At 42.1% G+C, this 23,166-nt stretch overlaps 1 protein-coding gene across 1 annotated transcript; it reads right to left on the bottom strand.

Annotated features, from left to right (window-relative positions):
* Positions 1 to 17,481: 17,481 nt before the first annotated feature.
* Positions 17,482 to 22,892, bottom strand: LOC114691997 (protein LRATD1). The gene is made up of 2 exons (XM_028867606.2): positions 22,602 to 22,892; positions 17,482 to 21,551 (listed from the first exon to the last, which is right to left on the bottom strand). The coding sequence occupies exon 2, from the start codon at positions 21,513 to 21,515 to the stop codon at positions 20,637 to 20,639; it is 879 nt and encodes a 292-aa protein (XP_028723439.1). The 5' UTR covers positions 21,516 to 21,551; positions 22,602 to 22,892; the 3' UTR covers positions 17,482 to 20,636.
* Between the last annotated feature and the right edge of the window lie 274 nt (positions 22,893 to 23,166).

The following is a 23,166-nucleotide window of genomic DNA, read 5'->3' as shown; positions in this document are numbered from 1 at the left end:
ATAATAATCACCCAAATCGAGAAATATAATGTTATCAATGGCTTTGAGGGCTTCCGAATATCCCTCAGATTCATCAGTTAGCTTAGATAAAAATCATTTAATTAATCTTTTAAGAACCTATGCAAAGGTAGCTATTATCTTTATGCACATATCATCTTAGATTAATTTAGTCATTTTCTTAAGGTAAACAGTAATATGTATGTATTATTTTGTTCAATATTATGTTAATAACATTTATCTATATCACTGAATATAAAATTATTTATTTCATAGCACTAGTGTGTGTCTCTGTTGAAAATATAATACATTATTTATGCTCTGTAGTATTAAAATTATTGTCCACAGCTTCTAGGAAGGCTAACAATAGTGTTTTTAAGAGTCCTGTACATATCTTTGGGTGTACTAATGTATAGATACTTGGGATGTACTGAACTTCTGATTCACAGCAGTGCAGTGCTCTAAGCTTCATAGAAGTGGTCCAGAGGACATTGTCAATGACTATCAGTAGTATTCAAGAATTCTGGGTGCTTTGTGTCATAACAGTATTTAGTCCTAGCATTCCTTATATTTTAGCTTGCGGTTGATGTTTATTGAGAAAAAAAAGGTGAGAACTCCCTTAATAAAAAGTTTCTACTAAAAGCTATGAAGAGTCTCAAACTTCTGTTAAAGTTTTAGGAGTTACTCCTTTGATATCACAAGCAATACAGAGATACTTGTTACTATTACTTCTACTTAATCTTGGGCTTAATATTCTAGCCAGCATAGTAAAGCAAATGGGTAAGCAAATATGGTACTTAATTCTGATCATCAACTTTGTGGATTTAAAATCACCATGGAAACAGAACCTCTGAGCTTATTGTGTGGATCATCTAGATTAGGTTAGCTGAGGTGGGAAGATATACCCTAAGTGTGTATCAATCCATGAGATGGGACCAGTCATGGGGAAGAACCCTACATGTATACCAGTCCATGAGATAGGGATCAGTAGTGGGAAGAACACCCTAAATGTGTACCAGCCCATGGATGGGGACCAGTAGTGGGAAGAACACCCTAAATGTGTACTAGTCCTTGGGATGGGTCCAGTAGTGGGAAGAACACCCTAAATGTGTACCAGTTCATGGGCTGGGGTCCAAATATAAAAATAAAATCATATCCATATACATGCATTTCCTAGGACATAGGAAACATTTCAAATTCTCAGAGAAAGATGGCTACGGAATGGATGACTATAATAATAAACATAGACCGACAACTATGCTAGAATAAATTGTATCTTCAAATCTAAACAAATGAAAATATAAACCTACTTTATATTTTATTATTTCATCTATATTATATATAGATGAAAGCAGGAGATAATTCATTCGAAAAATGAGCCTTTCTAAATATGCATGATGTTTGACGAAATAAGATGTTGATGTGTTCTATCCCATAATAATAATACGGCCAAATTCACTATGTCATTGGTGCAAGTGTATAAGACTTAGGCGCAGAGACTAATCCAGTCTTTCAAAAGGAGAGTCAACCTGTTACTGTCTAGGGTTCCTGGTTGTGTTCATTTAAATTAAATAATTTAAAAGGCAGGAAAAAAGTCTCCATTGCAACAGGTAACATTAGCGAAGTTCTTGAGCACAGTAAACAGGAGCAGACAGAGTCAACTGGCCAAGAAAGGCTTTCACAGGGGTGAGGAGACACAGACAGCGAGCATACAGACAGGAAAGACTCTACAACCCCAAAGGGTCACTCAGGAGGCTGAGGGGCAGCCTCTCCTTGGGGGCTCTACTTTCTTTGTTTGTTTTTTTAAGTCAGTGAAGCACCTTCCTCAACTGAATTAGGCTTGATCTGTTTGAAAAAAGACAAGATGACTGATTGGATCACAGTTATCCTGCAAGCAGGTCCCGGACTGGTTTGAACTAATTGATCCACTCTGTCAGCAGTGGCCCCCCTGGCAGGAGAAAAATCCTGTCAGACCTTTGTTTTCATGTTTTTGTTTCAGGTCAGAACGGTGAGTAAGAAGCCAGCCATCTTGGAATTACATCACCTTTCTTACCCAGTCACGGCTCTTCTCCCCATCTGTCTGCCTATCAGGAATCTGTCAATCAATAAAGAATATGTTTCATATTCTATATTAGACTACTGAAAATGTGTATCTATCTGTCTGTCTGTCTGTCTGTCTGCCTTCCTGCCTGCCTGCCTGTCTGTGTCCTTAAGCATTTCATATTACCTCTTAAATCTAAATCCAGAAGTATATTCTGATGGGGTAACTAAAAATAAAGAAAAATATTTACCCAGATATTCACAGCAACATTTTTCAATGTCAAGTTGTGTAAACTATGCAAATGTTTGATAATGAATAATGATTAAATAAACCATGGGATATCCATTAGTACAATCATTTGCAACCACCAAGACTTGTTTACATGGAGTTTGTATTGACATTAGTGATACTGGCAGTATATTAAGAAATGAAATGCATGAAAAGAAATTGTTTTGTGAATACAATGGAAAATAAGGCATGCCTTGAAATATTATTAAAAATGATCCACTACATGAATAGCGATTTTAAATAGTAGGCAGGACTATATACAATTGTTTCTTTCTCTTCAGCTTTCGGATTTAATTTAGTGAATAAGTACTACTTCAAAAATGTAAGGCAGATTTTACCAAGAAAGAAAGAATTGTTTCCAGTATAAATACAAATATGTTAAGAAATTGGGCAATTATGTGCTGTCAGTAGTTTTCCTAAGTGTACGGAAACAGAACAAAGTTACAAAGCCACTGAGCTTCTGGACTGGTGGACCCCCAGTGCATGCTGGTTTCTTTAAGTGGCAGAATGTTAAAGGGATGCTTTGACTAAATCAATTTGTAGAACAGAGATGGAGCACTATGGAGCGAAGTAGGGAATTCACTGTGGCATGACAGAGGACTTGTTTAGACAACCTCAAATCAATGCTGTAGTTTGTTTGGACTGCTATAAAAAGTACCGTAAACTGAATGGTTTATAAACAGCGCACATTTCTGTATCCCATTTCTGGAAGCTGGTAAAGTCACAATCAAGGTGCTAGCAGATACCGCGTCTGGCAAAATGTCTTCCTCTTGGTTCATAAATAGCTTTCTTACTCTGTCATCTCATGGTAGAAAAGGTGTGTCTCAAGAGCACTCATGAGTCAGCTATAAAAATCAGGAAGCTTTCTGTATTGAGTTGCTAATCATGGTATCCATTTCCCAACTGCTTTACTCTTTCTCCCAGCATCCCCTCTGCATGCCACCCCCACAATCCCCCACTCACATGCTCACACCCTAAAGGTCTTGGGAATCACTGTTATTAACATAGAACAATACATGGAAGGTATTTTATATACAAAACACTACAGATAACTATTTTACAGACCACTGATTCTCAACCTTCCCAGTGCTGTGACCCTTTAATACAGTTCCTCATGTTGTGGTGACCCCCAACCATAAAATTATTTTCATTGATACTTCATGACTGTAATTTTGCTACTGTTATGAATCATAATGTAAACATCTGTGTTTTTTGGTGGTCTTAGTTGACCCCTGTGAAAGGGTTGTTCAACCACCAAAGGGTCCTGACCCACAGGTTGAGAACCACTGTTACAAAACATTCACTGCAAGTTCATGTTGTCCCTTTAAAAAGGAGGGAATGGATGCTCAAGACAATGGATCATCTGATGCCATACCCAAAAAGCAATGAATTAGATTCGTAGCTATAGTTTCCAAAATCCTTTGTTCATTCTGTTATACCACTCTTCCCTCCCACAATGATGTGATGACTTGGTTTTATTTGTTGGGATCTGTTTTGTTCTCTAGTCAGTCCATTGCTCATAAGCAAGAACTCATCTCATTCAGAATGGAAATACCACATGTTGAGTCATCAAATGTTCTTTCAAGAGACTGGTCATAGATAAACATTGATTCATGGCAGCCTCTCACAGGACTGCTCTCTTGGCTAAGTTAAACAGGCCTCTGTGCACATTCAGGGGGCCTTCAGGCAGCTTCATGCCAGGCCTGACTATTAGGGCTAGGAACAGGAACATTTTTAATTTTGAAAATTTAATTAATGTATGCAGTGTTTCTTGATCATATCCATACCTAATTTCTATTTTATAGCTACCTCTACCCAATATGTCTCCTCCAAATTCCTTGTCTTTGTAAAGATAACTCACTATGTTCAATTAGTACTACCTATTTGCACATATGTGTGGGGCCATCTACTTAGACATGGGCAACACATCAAGGGTGGTTGCTGCATGCCAACAGAGAAATTGACTCTGCCTACAACATGCACACCCAGCTCATCATCTGTCAACTTCCATTACCTCTTCAGGGTAGGAGTAGGGAAGCAGGACTCATTCCCTGTCTTTGCTGGAATTTTTAACTCTTTTACCTTGTAGAGGTCTTGCATGGATAAGCATAGCTGATATGAGTTCATGTGTATAACACCCATGTCATACACCACCCAGCATTTCAAAGCACTCCTTCCTGTTCCCTGGCTCTTACATTCCTTTTATCCTCTCTTTCTCCATATTCCCTGGGTCTAGGGAAGAGCTGTTGATCTAGACGTACTTTCATAGCTGCCTATTCTCAGCATTTTAATGATTCTTAACCACTCCACAGCTTTTGCTTCCCGACAAAAGTTGGGAGCAGCACAATTCAAAGGATAGAGACATAAATATTTAAAATCAAGTTTGGCAACCTGACCATTTATTTACCAAACAACGTCATCTGATCCTTATACATTTACTCAGGCTTCCTTGGCTCCCACAGGCAAACAGGAGCGATGGCAAGAGCCTACATTGTTTTGGATACCTCTGGAACCTCCTTGACCAGTGGCTTATAGGGAGGTCACCTGTACTTGACATTAAGATTTTCATTTAATAGCTCATGCCTTCTGGGAGCAGCATTGTTCAACCATGTTGGATTCCTATGTTTAAATTCCTTTTAAAATTTTGAATTATGCCTTAGTTGCTTAAAAAAACTAGTGGGATTTCATATGGCTTCTTTAAATATCTTTAGTTTTGGTCAACTTACTGCTACCCCTTATTTCCTATCCCTCTGCTCCTCATCCCTGCTTAAGCCTTCAGCTTCCAGTATCCAGTATTAATTATTTGTATCACATGTATTCTACTATTCCATCCTACTGTCTTTTCACGTGGGTTTTGAGAGCTTAGGTCCCCAGGCCACTTCTTCATTCACACTTCATTTTCTTTAACTCTTTCCGTGATCCCTCCTTTTCCCATCTTTGTCCCTCCACTATCTGCTGCCAGCATCCCTTCTTTTTATGTTCATCTCACATTAAATCTACTGTACCACTTCCTTAAAGGCATCTCTGTACCATTGGTCCATTACTAATTTCCTGGCTAAACACCCAAAGCATAAGATTCAAAGTTAGCAGTCACATATGAGAGACTGTGCAACATTTGTCTTTCTGATCCTGGGTGACCTACATATATTTTTTTCCCATTTCCATCCATTTACTTGGAAATATCATAATTTCACTTATTTACATCTGAGGAATATCCCATTGTGCTTATCTATCACATTTTCCTGATCTATTGATCAACTGATGGACACTTAGATTGATATAATTCCCTAGCTTTTGGAAGTAGAGCAGCAAAGAACACGGATGTGCATTGATGTAAGATATAAGGTCTTTGGGAATATGCCTAAGAGTGGTGTAGGAAAGTCCTATGTGATTCTGTTTCAAGTTTATTTGAAAACCTCCAGACCTATTTCTAAAGTGGCTGCACTAGTTTCCATCCTTAGCGACAGTGTGGAAAAGTTCCTCTTCCCCTGCATCCAGCATCAGTTGTCATCTGTATTCCTGAGGATGGCCATTCTGACTGGGGTCCGATGGGAATTTCAAGTAGTTTAAGCTGTATTTTCCTGGAACCTAAGGATACTGAACACTTTTTGTTTTTTGAGACAGTGTCTCATGATGTAGCCCTGCCTGCCTGGCTTTGACCTCATAGGAATCTGCCTGCCTCTGCCTTATGTGCTGAGCTAAAAGGCATTCACCAGCATGCTTCCTCAAACTCTTTTTAGCTGGCAAAGATTTTTCTCCCATTCTATTGTCTCATGTGATTGACAATTTCCTTTGCTGTAGAGATAATTTTCCATTTCATGGATCCTGTTAGTCACTGGATGTTATTTCCTGTGCCATTGATGTCCTATTCAAAAAGTCCTTCTAAGGTTACTTCTAAGTTGAAATGTGCTTCCCCACATTTTCTTTTAGTAGTTTTATGGCATCGTGTCTTATGCAGAGGTCTTTAATCCATTGCAGTTGAGTTTTGTGCAGAATGAGATGTGCGGCTCTAGCCTCACTTTTCTGTATGTTGAGTTCCAGGTTTCCCAGCACTGTTTGTTGAATATGCTATCTTTTCTTTACAATATATTTTGGCATCTTTGTCAAGGACCAGGTAGCTGCAGTTGCATGAAGTTATATCTGGATTCTCTGCTCTATTCCATTGATTTATGTGACTCTTGTGTGGAGGGAACCATGCTGTTTTTACTACTATGGCTCTGTTGTACAGTTTGAAATCAGGTATGGTGATATATCTCACCATGTTGTTTTTGCTCAGGTTTGCTTTGCTCTTTTTGATCTTTGTGGCACTAAATACATTTTTGGATCTTTTTTTTTTTCATATCTGTGAAGAATGGCATTAGAATTTTACAGGATTTCATTGACACTGTAGGTTGTTTTTGTAGGATGAACATTTTCACATTAGTTTTTCTAATCCCTGAGCATGGGAAGGACTTCCCATCTTCTGGGGTCTTCCTGAATTTCTTTTGTCTGTGTCTTAAAGTTTCCATTGTAGTAGATGTCTTTCCTTTCATTGTTAGGTTTATTCTGAGGTATTTTAGGGTTGTTTGTGGCTTTTTAAAAGGAGTTGTTTGCCAGGCACTGTGGCTCACACTTTTAATCCCAGTACTCGGGAGGCAGAGGCAGGTGATCTCTGTGAGTTTGAGATCAGCCTGGTCTAGGGAGTGAGTTCCAGGACAGCCAGGGCTACACAGAGAAATCTTGTCTCAAAAAACAGAAAACAAAAAAAAAAGTTGCTTTCCTGATTTCTCTTTCAGTATCATTTTTTTTTTTTTAATATATGGGAAGGCTACTGATTTTTGTGTGCTAATTTTTATCTTACCACTTTGGGTACTGCTATTTCAGGATGTGCAAAAAAAATCACTGAAACCATATAATACTTTATAATAATATTAAAAAAAAACTTTTATAAGAAATTAGAAGTACAATATGTTGTCATATATTTTCTGTTTTATAATGTTATTAAATAAACTCCTATGGGGGTATGCCTGCCATCAAACACTAGGAGATGTCAGAGGACAACTTTTCAGGGTGTTTTTTTTCCCCTTCCACTGAAGGTTTTGAGGCTAGACCTCAGGTGTCAGGTTACACAGCAAACTCTTTTTTCCACTGAGCGGTCTCATTGGCCCAGCTCCTATTATTTTTTGAAGGGCTTTTTGCCACAACATGATAAACAACTTAATATTTTTAACAATACAGGGGAAACCTGCTGACTGAGACCTTGGTCCCTGTGACAGACACAGACACCTTGAATATTGTCCAATAGATACATCTTTGATTCTGAAGCCCGGATTAAAAACAAAAACAGCCTCAAGATAGAAGCCAGATTTTAACTCTGATATGTGCTTGTACTTGGAGATTTTGCTGTAGGAGGCTGACAATACAGCCTAGGCGATCTGTATATCTATTACATAGTTCATCCAGTGTTTGCCTGGATTTAAAAACCCTAAGGACTATTTTTTATGCACATTGTACAGACTGCTCATTTCATTAATCACATTATTTTCAGATTAAAGGAACTTATTGTTGTTAACCACTATCTACCAGAGGTTTGGTATAAAGGCTGTCATAAAGGCTGTCACTACATAAAAATATTAACTATGTTTTGCTCTGTAAGAAGAAAGAGCTAGGAAATCATATAAAGCAGGTAATAACTTCAGATTAGAATACCTGGCTGAAAGTGATGGTGGGTTACTGTAAGATGCATAAGCATTTGTTTGTGTGTGTGTGAGGGGGGCGGGTATATGCAGATATGCGTTCACATAAGTTTCTCTGTGTGTGAGAGGTGGGCCTCTCATGTTGTTCCTCAGGAGCTGTCCAGCTTGCTTATTGAGATAAGGTCTTCCACTAAGTCCTGAACTAAAATGGAAGTGAGCTCCAGGGACACTTTTGTATCCCTCTTCCAGTGTTTTTATATAAACATGTGCCCACAGCACCTGTCTTTCTATGTGCTTGGGGTCACGCTCAGCTCCTCATACTTGAGTGACAAGCATCTTATAGACTAGCCATCTCTTTAGCTCCACGATGTGATCTTGAAATGAGTGTTTGCCCTCAACCAAGCCTCAGTGCTCCCATTTGTTCACTGGTGGCAGCAAGACCCCAGTTGACCTAAGGTTCACTGGGAGAGTGACAGCTGATGACCTCAGCATCATATCCATGGGTCTATGTCCACAGTTTCCTTCCTGATGCTGGGGACTTGTCTTCTTAAATTAGTTCATTATTATAAACAAATACATTGGAGGCACCTTTGTAGATAGTAGAGTTTTCCAAGGAAGCAAAATCATTCTAGCCCTGTAAGTTTGGAGAGCTAAAATATTATGGTAGAATTTTCTGCTCAAAGTTACTCTGATAGGTGGATTCTTCCCCAAAGTAGCACATATTAAATTCCAAATGTAATCCTACTGTAAAAATAGGGCTCCGACATCAGCCACCCTCCTTTGGGGCTCTTGTCATATTGACAGATTTGACAGGCAGACAAATTTAATTTATTAAAATATTCTGTCTAGCATTTTTAAAAGACAAGGGGTTTTTAGACCACAAATGGACTGTCTTCACAGGCTTATTAAAATAAATGCATAAAGTCAGCTGTTTTTCATTGGAATTCGTTAACATAAGATTCGATCTAGAAGGAACTGGTGTCCAGCCCTTGGCACACTTCTTCCTGAAATTTGTAGGAAAGTTTTCAACCTTTGCATAGATTATGGAATTTTCCTTTTTCAAACAAATGGGAATTTATGTAAGAAGACACATCTTTGCTTGTATAATGTTCTTAATTCCATGGAGATATTTGCTGTAATTAGGAGAGGCATTTAGGAAGCCAAGGCCTTCCTGCCAAAGGCCACTTTCAAATTATGAGACAACTTAGTTTCTTTGGACAATAGGCTTGGGTTTGATTTATCTGAAAGTTATTTTGTATTTATGGAACAAATAAAGTATCACAACTCATGGATTGCTTTTTTCTTTGAACAGAGGCCATTTTGAATTAAGCATAATGGTCTTTATAATTGAGTGATTGTATAAACTGTGCAACAATATCACTTCTTAGAGTGGCTAGTTCTGGCTTAGCAACCGTCCTAACTCAAGTAGTGATTTTACTTTGATTAGTGAGTCTTGATCCTAAAAGACTTTTTGTATCATGCATCTGACTAGTTCACAGTATCCTGTGGCTGTCCTGTCTCTCCTTGAATGAGATTATTCTTTCGCAGTTCATAACTGCTTTGGGCTCAGCTAGCTCCATGAAGCCTCAATGTTTGCACATCTTTCCATTACATAATTTATCCCAACCTTGTGAACTAAGTCTTAATAACAAACCAATCTACCCATCAATCAAAGATCCTGTCTACAGTGCACGGTAAACTGATTGGTAAATTATGTGCTTAATAGCATGGTAATTGTGATAGTTCACCAGCAAAAGGGCTTTGCCGCTGCACATTTAAATTTCCCTTCTAAGCTATTTTAGGATCAAACTTCAGCTACAAATAGACTTTTATGTGGTAATGGCAGATGATAAGCTATTATATTTAAGTAACAAGGATAAAATATTTATTTCTATTCCCCCCAAACTACTAAAGATCCATCAGAAAGATGTACTTATTTTAGAAATCACCTGAATCTTCCACGTCCTTCAATGCCTTTTAATGTATATATTCTCATGCCTTTTTTCTCAGACTCTAAAGAATTAAAAATAATTGTACATTAATAATTATCTATACTATAGGATGTAGTGGATTAAGGTTAATGATGTTCCTACTTCCATCACCATATCTCTTTCTAATTAATCAATTAATATCAGAGTCCAGTTAGTGCCATTCATATGCATATAGATATATAGGTGGGACACGGGGCATGAGGAATCTACCAACATCCTACTCCTAAAGATTGTCCTATTCCCCATCAGCAACATCAACTACTGTCAAGAGCAGCGTCATTTGGGAGCCCCACCACATCTAAGTTGGAAATTTTAACCCACTTGATCTTGTATAGATCTGTGTGGGGTAACTAGTGTTGGCTGTGCAATAGATGTGTTATATCTAAAGTACAACCTTTCCCAGCATCTCTCCATATTCTGGCTCTTTCATTTGGCTTTCTATAATGTTCCCCAAGCCTCGAGGAGAAAAGGGTTTATATAGTCATCACATTAATGGCTGAGCACAAACTTGTTGCTTATTTTGATCACTTTGGATAGTAACATGTCTCTGTGGTAACCACTGCCTTTTGCTTGGAAGTAGCCAAAATGGCTATGAACAGAAACAAATATATAGGCAAGAGTTTGACAATGTCACGTTGTCATTTAGCTAACCAATACCAATAGTTTCTCTCCCCTAGGGCCTATGATTTTCCTAGCTGTGAGTTTTGACCATGTTTTATAGTACCAGAATGAATTCCCTCCTGTGGATCAGGCCAGGCCATTTTCATTGCTTTTGGTTGCTCATAGTCACTAGATGGGAAGACCTTATTGTTAAGACACACACACACTTGGTTTCAGGATACAGAGAAATCAGTCTTAAACTGACCAGGAAACTCTCCCTACTGGCTAGCTTTCATGGTGTTAGAAGGTGCTCTCTGATGGATGATAGGGGAAGAAATGGCATCACTGGCCTTATCCATTGCTGGACCCTGCACACAATAGTGATAAGCTGCAAGGTAAGGTGTGTCCACTGGTGGAATAATGGCAAGACTATTTGTGGGATAACTAGTTGCCTCTAGATTGGATTTGAGGTCTGCTTTACAGTTTCAGTTCTTGAAGTTTGACTATACTTTGTAAACACATGGCTGAAAACAAAGGCTTAGGCTCAAGCCTCGGACCACATAAGCTGGATGGTGTGGTGGCACATTCTAATACCAGCAACCGGGAGAAGGAAGAAAGAGGATCAGAAGTTCAAGGTCATTTTCTGTCCATAACAGTTTGAGAAGAGTCTGGGCTGTATGGATCCCGTCTCAAAACCAATAACTATGTGAAGAAATTTGTAGATAAATACAGGATTTGCTGTTGTTATAATAGGCTTGTTATTTTTGCATAAAGTTAACAGAGTTGAGTCATATCAGCACTGGTTGAGCATCAAATGTAGACTACTAAATCAAAATGGCAGTGCCATAGTCCTGGCTCTAGAGTAAAGCTATTTCAAAAGGCAAAATGGTTTCTATTAACTTAAATTGTGTTTAATGGAACTTGGGGCCTGAAAATTGAATATCATATGGCTGAAATACATGTTCAAAGTAGAGCTCCATAGAACAGCCTGAGGGGTAGCCAGGCACTTACTAAGACTCAGGACAGAGATAACTTTGAAATAGGACCAGCTAGGAGAGAAGGATTTTCTCCAGAAATGAACCAGATCATGCAAAGGGACACAGTGACAAGTTTTGGAAGTCAGGCAAGGTCTCCTGCTTATGACTCCCAGTAGTTATAGGTCAGGCGTGACATTTCACAGGTCAGTGATGTTGAAAGGGCTCTAGAGAGGCTGAGGACCAACTAGAGTTTAACTTTCATGCTGCCTAGGAGCCATTTCCCCCCATTAAGTTATTGCAAGTTCTTAAAGGATCTAGGAAGTAACAGGCAGAAGAACTTTGGTTTCAGTGACTTTTGTTTTGTTTTGTTTTGTTTTTGATGTACTGAGAATAGAGGAAACTTTCCATAGCCTGTTCTCTTTTGTCGATCCTGTCTCATAAACCATGCCCAGATAAAGCAGAGCGCTGAGATGACAATGGTGAAAATGCTTAATGAAAAATCTCCTCCTCCGTCTACTTTGGAAATTGGTCTTTGAGAAAAAGCCATGCTTCACCAGTATCCCCGATTCTTCAGATCTCCAACATCAAATTAGTATTTGTATTTCATTCTAAAATACGTCATTCTTGAGTCTTGGCACTCCCTCACCTTGCACACAACAGGATGTATACCTTTAAAACACCAAGTTGACATGCCTTTCCTTAGGTACTGACTACCATAGCCTGCCCCAAACCATATGAAATTCTGTTAAATGCCTGGAGGTTCTAAGAGAATAATAACTTCCCGGAAAACTCCAGGGTACTCTTCCTAAGAATTCTGGGGGAAAATATTAAATATAGAAGCATATATATTTCATAAGACATTAATTTCAGCTACATTTTTAGTGCTCAACTTCATTTCAAATTATTCTAGCTGCTGAACCAGCCTGGAGGTCCAAAAGACATCAGTCAAAGGAGACTGATTTTTTCTTCACACCCTTCCACCACCGTATGAATGTCAAGCAAGCAGACTTTCCCTTTTTCACTCATGAGTAGTATAATCGCTTGGGGTAAGATTGGGAGAGATTTACCTTTGCAAGAAGCAAAGAGGAATTGGGTTTTCAGCCAACTTTTCCATACTGACTGAACATCTTGGGCAGTCTTAGCCAGTAAATCACATTTAACATTCCTTGTCTCATGTCTATGTCTTGAAATTCAAATCCTTGGTTGCCTATAAAATTTGCAGCTAAGTTGTATCACCTAGGCAGAAGTTAAATTACCAGAGGGGAAGAATCTGTATTTCCAAAGTCATGAAAATCATGAAGATCATTCATGAAGAAATATATTTACTACTGTGCTGAAGACAGAGAAAACTTTTATACTATATATAGCTAATCTCTTACCATTTGCAATATAGCGTAATATGAAGCTTTCATCATTCAAACTGGTTTCCTAAATAGGAACTAGTTTCTCACTGAGTGATGTGTAGAGAGAGTCACATATAAGTTCACCTTCAGTTTTTGGTGATTTTTTACCCTGGGAAGCCATCTCAGTTTTTTCTCAGGTTTTCCCATCCATTCAATTAGACTGGATAGTGCTAGGCTTTGCAGCTACACAAAATGAGCAAGTTACACAATCTCCTTGTCCCCACAGACCAAACAGATGTGAGAGGAAAGACTCAACTGACATTTATCACAGAGGAAAGAGTGTGTGTGGGTGTTCCAAGCAAAGTGCAATGGAAACTTCCAGAAGAAAATAACCAAAATCACTCTATGGGTTTGGGTGGATTTGGGTTATGAAAGGTGGATAAATATGGATATGTTGTTCCAGAACTGAGACAGGAAAGCTGGTAAAGTGGACGAGACAGGAAGTCATAGAAGACTAAATGGAAATTCCATGTTATGCAAAATGTAGGTGGCTTGTATCTTACAGTTGTGGGACATGCAGCTGGGACAGGACAGGTTCATACTATGCGGGACTGTGATTATCCTACTAACACACATGGTGATGACTCTCATGAGCAATGAACCTGTGTGGAAAAATCACCATGGCCACAGGTGTTCAGAAAGAGGAACCATGGGGTCGAGACAAGTGAGGAAGCCATAGGAGTAACAAGGTATGAGGTGGGCACCCAACTTGAGCAAATAGCAGATATAATTAAAGCAACTGGCATCCAGGAAGTGTTCATCACAGCCAGAAAAACCAATGGCATATCCCATTAGCACAATCAAACGGAAGGGTAGATGGAGATACTTGAAAGGCTTTGGCCAATCCTCTTTCACAGAGACACATCCCACTCCCTCAGTAATTATAGGTCCTATAAGCTAGTCTTCCTATGTCTCTGAAATCTCTGCTTGTTCCTGCGTGTGAACACAGTTTGGGCCCAAAAGACACATAAGGAATGTGAAAACCCTAGAGCTGTGGGTCGGAAGTCTGCCCTTAGTTTGACAGCTCTAAACCTCAGGATCTCCACTAAAGTGACTCCTTAGAGATGGTACCATTCCTCCTGGATGTGACTGTGCACTGTGTAACCATTTACAGCTAGTTTCACTAAGCATAATTTCCAGCATGACTATAGTGTGACTATATTCTCAATATAATATGATGCACATATCCTCTAACAACTATTGGACATTTATCTGGAATTCTAATCTAACCCAAGCAGCCTATAGCTTTGTGAGCTATATCCTGCAATACTACCCTGAGCCTTGCTTCCTTTCAGCTCAGAACCCCAACCCTAGAGACATGCTACCTCTGAGAAGCAAATGACAGGAAGCGTGTGCTGCTAGGGGTTGCAACCTGTTAAAATTATCCTCAGTGACTCTCACAGTTTGTGGGCTGATTAGGAGAATCCGAAATCTGAAGACAGTGGGCTTCATACTTAGTGAAAAACTAGCATGCTGCAGAACTATTGGAGGGGGGGGGGAGTAGTTGATTTATAATAACTTATTTGTTAATGCAAATATTATAAAATACTCTCATGTTTCCTACTGGACATGTATAGAATATTAGTATCTGTCTTGATGTCACAGACATATTGTTGCTGGAAGCAATAAGAATAAGTATGTAAATAAATAAAAAGAAAGGAAGGAAGGAAGAAAGGAAGGGAGGGAGGGAGAAAGGAAGGAAGGAAGGAAGAAGGAAGGAAGGAAGGAAGAAGGAAGGAAGGAAGGAAGGAAGGAAGGAAGGAAGAGAAAATCCAGAAGACAAATATGACCTCACTTTTGTTGTTTGAACCTTGGATTGCCGTTTTGATGCACTCTCAAAGTGTAGCTCCGGCTGGCTCAGGATTACATTTTTCTTGACTCAGCATCCAGAGGTTTGAATGATAGGTCTGTGCCTGGCTTACACTGACTTTTGGAGCATTTATTTTGAGTATTGGCTCTTGGCTCTATTTGTACCAATATAAGTATCTACTGTTCAGATAAAACTAAGTTCAAGACATACATTCACACACAAAAATAATTGGGTTATAAAAGCCAACAAGCATAGCAAATTATTTTAGTGTATATCAATGAGTAATGTTTAATAAAAAAATAAAGACAAAACACTCTGACCAAATGGCATCCCATCTAATTATTCCAGCAAGGTAAGTCTGTCTTCTAGTCTTAGTCTACAAATGGAGAACATTATTATTCTTATAATTGTAGCAAGAGCTATAATAACAACCTTCCTCTGAAGGAATAATCCTGTGATTGCATGCTGGAAAAGTCTCACCTTGAGGTGAGAGAGAGAGAGAGAAAGTGGATGTGGGAGAAGTCAGAGACAGAATTACTAGTTTGCTTTCATCTTTCCGACCAAAACAAGAGAACAGCTTTTACTTTTCTTGGATCCCTAGATTTTTCTCGAGGCAAAACGGAATATTCCGGACATCCTTGAATATAAAGCCCCCAGGCCTAAGCTCCTGAGAAGGAGCTCCATGAGCGCTCTGAGGCACCTTTGACAATTTCAGCTATGGAAGCTTATGTCATTACCTAAGGCAAATGGTATGATCGCTGAGTTTCTGAGTGATCAAGAATTACTGAAAACCATCTGATGAAGACACCTGTTGTACCTACTATGTGCCACATACCATCATCCACCCGAGAAACTGGTAAAAACCTACAGCTGGAAGAGGGGGGGGGGCTGCTCCATGAATTTTCTGCCACTCAAATCATGGATCTTAACTCGCCCTTCTAAGGAGGCAGAAAGTACCATTTGTCACCCCAACACATTCAAACACTTGAAATACTTATATTGAGGCATCCAACGAGGTAACATTCAGCCTCAAAGGTAAACTTGGAGTTATGCAGCCGGAGACCCTCGTACGTTATTAAAAGGTTGGAAATTAGGCTCTTAGGTTTTCTCCGGTGTCTTCAGTTGGCATGGAGAGCTGTTGTTGCCCATTGTAAAGCTCATTAGCTCATTAAATTTTATAACCTCCACAGTGCATTCCCATTCTTACTCTTTCCATCGCCTCCCCACCTTTTCGGCTTTCTTTTGAATCTTGCTTTTGATTTTTTTTTTTTTTTTCTACTTCGAAAAGTGAAACTAAGCTGGATTCAGTGGTGCATGCCCATCATTCCAGCACTCAGGAGGTGTAGGCAGGAGGGCCATTTTGAGTTTGAAGCCAATAGCCTCATCTACACTGAATGTTCCAGGCTAGTCAGGATTACATAGTGAGTCCCTGTTTCAAAAAACAAGCCAAAATTTAAAAATAACTAGCTGCGGGCAGCAGTGTGTATGTTTGAGCGGGTGGGGGTGGGGACTAAAAGCTAATTGCATAAGTCACGCACTGGTTTGTTTGATTATTTGTGCTTGGTTTAGGCATAGCACTTTGCTGCTCAACTAACCATGAGCTGTGTTAACCCTTAACCCCTGGACATTCTGCTTTCTGTTTTTATAAATCTTAAGTCACTTTTCATTCTGGTCTTAAAAAAAAAATCTATGTGTGTGTGTGTGTGTGTGTGTGTGTGTGTGTGTGACACAATATTTAGCTACTGGCAGAAATTTATATAATATGCAATTGTACATGGACATTAGTTTGAACAGGTGCATAGAGTATTCTTCTAATAACTAAAACTTTTCAAAGAAAATGAACTGACAGAGTCTTAGGAGAAATATTGTCCCATTGGAGCTCTTTACGTTTCAAGGAGACTGGAAGTCTGTGTTTTTCATTTGTAACCTTTTGTGCATGCAGCAAAATGTCTCTCAAAAGCAAACACGAGCCATTACCTTCATTTGTTGTAAGAAAAGGGGTGATGGGCCATAGCCCAACCATGTCTAGGGCCCAAGTTCAAGCTCAGCACCAAGGGCAAAACAAAATAAAACACAAAACACAAAAAAACCCCAAACCAAACCAAACCAAAACCAAACAGCAGGGAGCTTTGAAGACATGCATGTGGAGAAGAGAAAATTGGAGGCTTCCTATTGCTGTGTCATTTACCATTAATTTGACTTCATTTTTGACTTTCCCCTGTGTATTAGGTGACTTAACCCTTTAATTCTCAGAGATGCTGAAGGCAAAAGAGAAGCAGTCACTAGAGGATGCGGGAAGAGTGTGAAGATAAATAATTGAGGTCTCAGAAAATTCACTATTTTGTACATATTAATAAAATACTTTTCTGAAAAATGCCATCATTCATACAAAAGTGTTCATCAAAGAAACATGATATTGAAGGTGAAAAACGTGAATTTTTTTTAAAAAATCATGTAACATCAATGAACTTAAAACTTGCTTCTGTGTCTGGCAAGCTATTATATTTTCTAAATGCAGATTAATATTTGTAATTCTTTTGTTAAAATATGGACATAAGGGTCTCTTACATGTTAAATATCAGAGTACATTTTATACATACCAATTTAGCTCATTGATACAGCTGATTTTTTTTTCTTTTTAATGTAGCACATACAACTCCTACAGATTTCTTTTTCAAATGAAAGAATGCACTTTCAGAGTAATGGCATTTGAGGCTTTATTGGTCAAAAGTATGCCCAGCCCACCTTTCCCATCTGTTGTTACTGTTTTTGTTTTTTAATGTAATAAAGCTCTCTGAAAAACATCTGCATTTTAAATTTCTCTCCTTTTTTAGGTAGTGGTTTACTTTGGAGATAAGCCCATTCACAGGGGAAAAAAGACAGAGGTGGCCTCTGCCTTGGTGAGGGTTGGATAGAACACAGCTTCACACCCTCCACTTTATGGAGGTTACCTTAGCTCCCTCCAGGACAACAAAAACTAAAGCTACTTTATTGTCCTTTTGCAAATGATAGGAGACTCATGGCTTAATTCCTGTCACCATACAATCTAGAGGAATGGCATTCATCCATAAGAAAACTCAGGTGGCACCTACAAAAGGATCTTCAACTTTGTGGATCTTGCAACATCCTTAATAATGCTTTCAAATAGAAACCCCTTTTCATGATGCAGCAGTTAGATAATATCCTCTCTACCATGGACTCTTTGTGTTCACAATGACCAAGAGATAGCAATTGTTTCCACAGGATCATGAGAAACCTCAGAACCCCCTTTCACATTTCTTTTTTTGATCAGTGTTTTATTATTGTGAATTTGTAAAACTATTATCATCCACCCAGTCCTTGGTAGATAAATCTCCCACTCATGTTAACATTGCCATCAAGTTTCCAGCAAGTATCAAACCTGTAAACCAGTCCCCTGTTGGCATGGCACATAACTCTCATCAGAGGACTAATTCAGTCTGGGGTCTGATATAGACTGATGCATTTCTCCTGTCCACTCACTGACAGGTGGAAGACACAATGTCAAGAAGGAGTCCCATTGGAGCAAGTGCTTAGGATGGTGTTTAATTCAGCAGGGAGCCAAGATACAGTAGTAGGACACAGGAAAGGATATGGGTGTGTAGACACAATAAGGAATTTCTGTTTATGGTCATCGATCTGTCATTTGCCAAAAGACTAAGTTAGAGAAAACAAATGACTTCCAGTTCTCCATACATGCAAAGGTTAATTTAGTTCTTACGAAAAGTTTTGCTGTTGTATGTGCTGAAAGAAAAGCATAAACAGTTTTAAAAAATAAATCACTCATTAATTGGCTTCAGAAAAATACTTTAGTTCATATTTCATTGATTTGACCTTTTGACTCAAGATCAGAGAATGAATCCAGCATGAAAACAAAATGGAACAAAATAAAACAACAAAAATCCCCACAAAACAGAAACAAACCATTTAAACCATGGAAAAGGCATTTCCCTGTCAGCTAACTTCCTCTAGTTTTTATTGCCTTATTTTCAAATGCCAAGAAACTGGCTTTGGACCTAGTATTTGCTGTTCAACTAAATCAGAGCGGTCACTATGCAATTGCTCACAACCATTAGCTCAACACCATTATTTGACAAACTCCCCCGAGAGACCGTATATGTCCTCAGGTGTGTCTAGCACATAGAATCAAGTAAAGACCAGTTAGGCTGCGGCTGTATCCCTTGGAGAAAATCCACAAACTCTTGCCCACAGGAAGGAGCTTCAGGTAACCATGTTTTGAAAGACACACATTCTGTCCTGATTCTAAGAGTGCTTCTCTCTTCTCAGAAAAAAAAACAGCAGGACAGGCTACGGAAGTGGGTCCTAAAGCCCACCAACTCTAGATTCCTTTTGAAGGGGATCGAGAGGTGATGAGAGAAGAGATGCAAAGATGATGATGATGATGATGATGATGATATACAATATATGGAGAAAAGAACCCCCCTGGAACTTGCTAGCAATCACCAAAGCAGCAGACCCTTGAACTGACAAAAATTCAGTACAATATACACATTAACGAACAGCTCCACCATCACAGGGCTACTTCGTAAAGCCAGGAAAAAACAAAAACAAAAACAAAAGTAAATGATTATAATGTCCCCAAACAGAATTCTCATAAGAGTTGAGAAAAACCAGAGTGAAAGGCAATGTCAGCTAAACTCTTAGCTAAATTCCACTCCTAATGGCCCCCAGTATTTAAGCTATCATGGATTAAAGCCATGAAAATAAAAATTTCAATTTGAAATTTCATTAGCATGTTGCTAAATATGATCAAGAGAAGCATCATCGACACTGTAGGCTTTGTTGACATCGTTGGAAAACTGCTGTTTCGTTTTAAAAAAAACAATCTCCACCTCCCCCCCTGCCTTCTAAGATCTTCTTTTAATTAGGAAAAGCCAAACTAAAGACACTGGCTAGGCTGTCCTAATGCTGGTTTCTGGAATGTTGTAGATCCTCCCTGCCTTCTTCTCCTCCAGTCCCTTGGAAAACAGGACTCTCTGAAACGCAGAGTGAGGAGGGAAGCAATCAAGGGATTGCTCCGAGCAAAAAGCCTCCTTCTCCTTCCTACATTCAAGTGCCCACACACCAGGTGAATTAGCTCTTTTTCCGGAGCAGGCGGGCCCTTCTCACTCTTAAGAGGTGCTGCGCCATTTTCCTCCGGGGACCCTGAAGGCTTCCTCTTCTGCGGAGGGGTCGGTCAGTCCCGGATGGCGTCTGCTTCCAGCTGTGCCAATAGGGAAGTCAAACCTATCTAGCTCAGCCCGGAGCCTGGAATGCATTGTTAGGAGACCCTGGGTAGGAGAGCTGTGAGACAGTCCTTGGCAACCTCAGGGTGACCTGGAGTCCCCGAAGTGCTCCCAAGTACACAGGGCAGGCTCGATTTCATGGGAATTCTGAGATCGGGGGACACATCCACTCGGGAGTTGAACTGTGCCCTGCAAAGAACAATTCTCACCTCTGACTGGTCTGTGTGCGAGCGTCTGGGGGTGGTGGTGACTGTCCCCTCTCACTAAAGGGTATTTGCCCTGTCTGGTGAAGAGTCACTGACCATTGGCTCGCGGGAAAGGTCGTGTCCTTGCTCCCCTTTACCCACTCCCCGTTTCCCCGTCACAACCCAGGGCCAAGGCGCAGGCTGGGTAACCCCGGCATGGTCACTAACACTAAGGGTTGTCTTAGGGGCGCGCATAGCTGCGCCCGCCCGGTGCCGGTGTGAGTTCCTGAAGCTTCCAGCCGCTGGCCCTGGGCGGGTGCGCTAGGGGGTGCGGGGTGCAGAGCTGCGGGGACAGGAAAGGAGCTCCGGGAGTGAGAAGAAGCGCGCAGGGCTGCTGCTCTGGGGTTACTCCTTGTCGTCCACGAAGTCCTCAAGCTCCTGCAGCACTCGCAGGCGGCCACTGGCGTCTATGCGGCGCTTCTCCCGGATGAGGTCCTCCAGGCTGTGGAAACGGGCCGTGTGGACTTTGTTCTCCTCCAGATGCACCTTGAGATAATACTGCTGCTGCGGGGGTGGCGTGCCTGCGGGGACCTCCCCGCCAGCCTTGAACTCGCGCTTTCCAAAGCGGCACCAGGCGGCGAAGCTCTCGGAGTTCGTCCAGCAGATCTCCTCGCTCTTGAGGCCCAGGTGGCCGCAGGCGTTCTGCACCACCAGCTCGGCCACCAGCGGGCGGTAGCGGTACCAGCTATTCACCACCCGGCCCACGTTGGCCGCGCCCGCCTGGTACAGGCTGTCCTGGCGGATCTCGCCTTGGTGCAGGTGGATGATCTGCCCGCCGCCCACGTAGACGGCCCAGTGCGGGGCGGGCGCGGGCTGCTCGGTCGCGGGCTGTAACCACAGCAGCTCCAGCAAGTCGCCCGGCTCGCAGATCGCGGGCAGCGCGGTGACCGCGTAGACACTCAAGTCGGCGCCCTGAGGGCCGCCGGTTACTTTGGAAAAGATGCATTCCTGGCCCCGGAAGGCGGAGAACTGAGTCTCGTTGAGGACGAGCTGGTGCAGCAGGTGGTGGTGGTGGCGGCTGGGGCTCTCTGGGCAGGGGCTGCAACCTGGGGGGCCCTTCACACCAAACTTGTCCGGCTGCCCGCGTTCGTCCAGGTCCTCCTCCTCATCCGAGAAGAAGTAGGCAACCCCGACCCGCAGCTCGTCCTTCTCAATCCCAGATGGGTCCCCAGTGGGCAACTCGCTGTAGTTGAGGTGGGTGATGCGGTCCAGTTGGTTGCCCATCAATGACGCGGCGAGGCCAGGGCCAGGAACTGAGATCTGCCGAGGGAGGGAGACAGGACAGACACCATCAGAGTCCGGGCTGACCCTCCTGGTGTCCCCTGCCCAAGGCGTTCAGTTCCCCTGGGGCCTGCAGCTTGCCTAAGCACCGGCACCAAAGTCGCCTGCGCCCGTCAACTTTGCAGGTCGTCCCTGGGGTAAGAAAGGGGACACAGAAGAAGCCGCCAGTCTGGAGGGCCAGAGCAGACACCATACCGCTCAGCCAGCCTCCGACACTGCCCGGGAACCCTGCCCTGTAACTTCCACAGGAGAAAGCACGGGCGGGCTAGAGAGCATGCGAGGTTCAAGTGGGCGAAGGGAGCGCAGGTTGTGGCAGGGTGGGAGATGGATACCCAGACGGAAGGGTGGGTGTCAAGAGAAGCCGTTAGGCCTGAAGCTAGAGCAAGCTGAGCTCACATTGTGGTCGCCATCCTCTGCAGCCCACCTGCCCATTTTGCACTGGGTCACACCCCATCCCTGGCAGCCGCTTGCACAATGACAGACTCCTTAGGTGCATTCCCTGGACATCAGCAACATTTTGCAGACTTGGAGTCCAGCAGACACTGACAGCCTGGTACATACACCCACAGTGTTAATGTCACACACCCACAATGACACATCTTGGCGACCACACATTGGCACCCTCTCCCCCAATTCCTACACAATTCCGGACGCACGCCTGCACACTTGCCAAATGCACGTACACTCAAGCACCGGGGCACACCTGCCCACGCAGGCAGGTACACTCTGCCCTCTCCTTGCTTGCCTTCTCGCTAGTAGAGACAATCGGACTGCGCCAGGGCGAGGCTGCTCTCTCTAAAATAACCTAACAAAGAGACAGGGGAAGCAAGGCGAAACCGATGGTGAGTATTAGTGCGTGCGTGTGTGTGTGTGTGTGTGTGTGTGTGTGTGTGTGTGTGTGTGTGTGTGTGTAAAGAGGTCTACTTTCAACCCAAAGAGCCCCCTCTCTCCTACCAGCACACGATCCACACAATCGGACGAAGAAGAAAAACCATTTTTTTTAAGGCAAAGAAAGCGGCTTATCCGTACCCGTGATTTCCCTGCTCCCGAAAACCCCAAACTCCTTTTAAAGTCTCCAGGTCCCCATGGGTGCTGTGGAGGCGGCAGCGGCGAGTGGGTCCTGGCGGCGCGTGAGACTGCGGTTCAGATCTACCCGGAGGCAAGCAGTGCGGTGAGGTGCCCAGAGAGGTGCGGGTGCGCTCCGTGTCTACGCTGGCTCGGGCGTCTGCTCCACCTGGCAAGTCCTGGCTCCACTCGGCTTTCTACAGCCGCGCCGACGACTCTTAAATCGCCTGAACAGCCGTTTTCCAGGCCCGCCCCGGAACGCGCCCATTGGTTGGGACAGATGCCCGAGCCCTGCCAATCTCTGCTGAGGGTGGGATCAGGGGCGGGTTTCCTTTGTGCTCCGCCCTGCCCAGCCCCCAGCATTTTCCCCAGCCTCCCTGCTTTGGGAGCGTAGGTGTGAGCGCCGTGGGGGAGCGCACCAGGGGCGTGGCTTGTGCACCCAGCTGCTCCTTTGCAACCGAGTCCCTGGCAACTGAGAACACAGTCCGCCCGCGTTTGTGTTCTGTATTCCAAGGGGACAGATTCCAGA

This window comes from Peromyscus leucopus, unplaced genomic scaffold (assembly GCF_004664715.2).
Source record: "Peromyscus leucopus breed LL Stock unplaced genomic scaffold, UCI_PerLeu_2.1 scaffold_188, whole genome shotgun sequence".
In the NCBI taxonomy this organism is placed as follows: domain Eukaryota; kingdom Metazoa; phylum Chordata; class Mammalia; order Rodentia; family Cricetidae; genus Peromyscus; species Peromyscus leucopus.
Note: the sequence above shows the minus strand (reverse complement) of the source record. Positions and strands in the feature narration are given on the sequence as shown.

Excerpts from the sequence above, each read along its gene's own strand:
- LOC114691997 (XM_028867606.2), bottom strand. The coding sequence starts at position 21,515 with ATGGGCAACCAACTGGACCGCATCACCCACCTCAACTACAGCGAGTTG.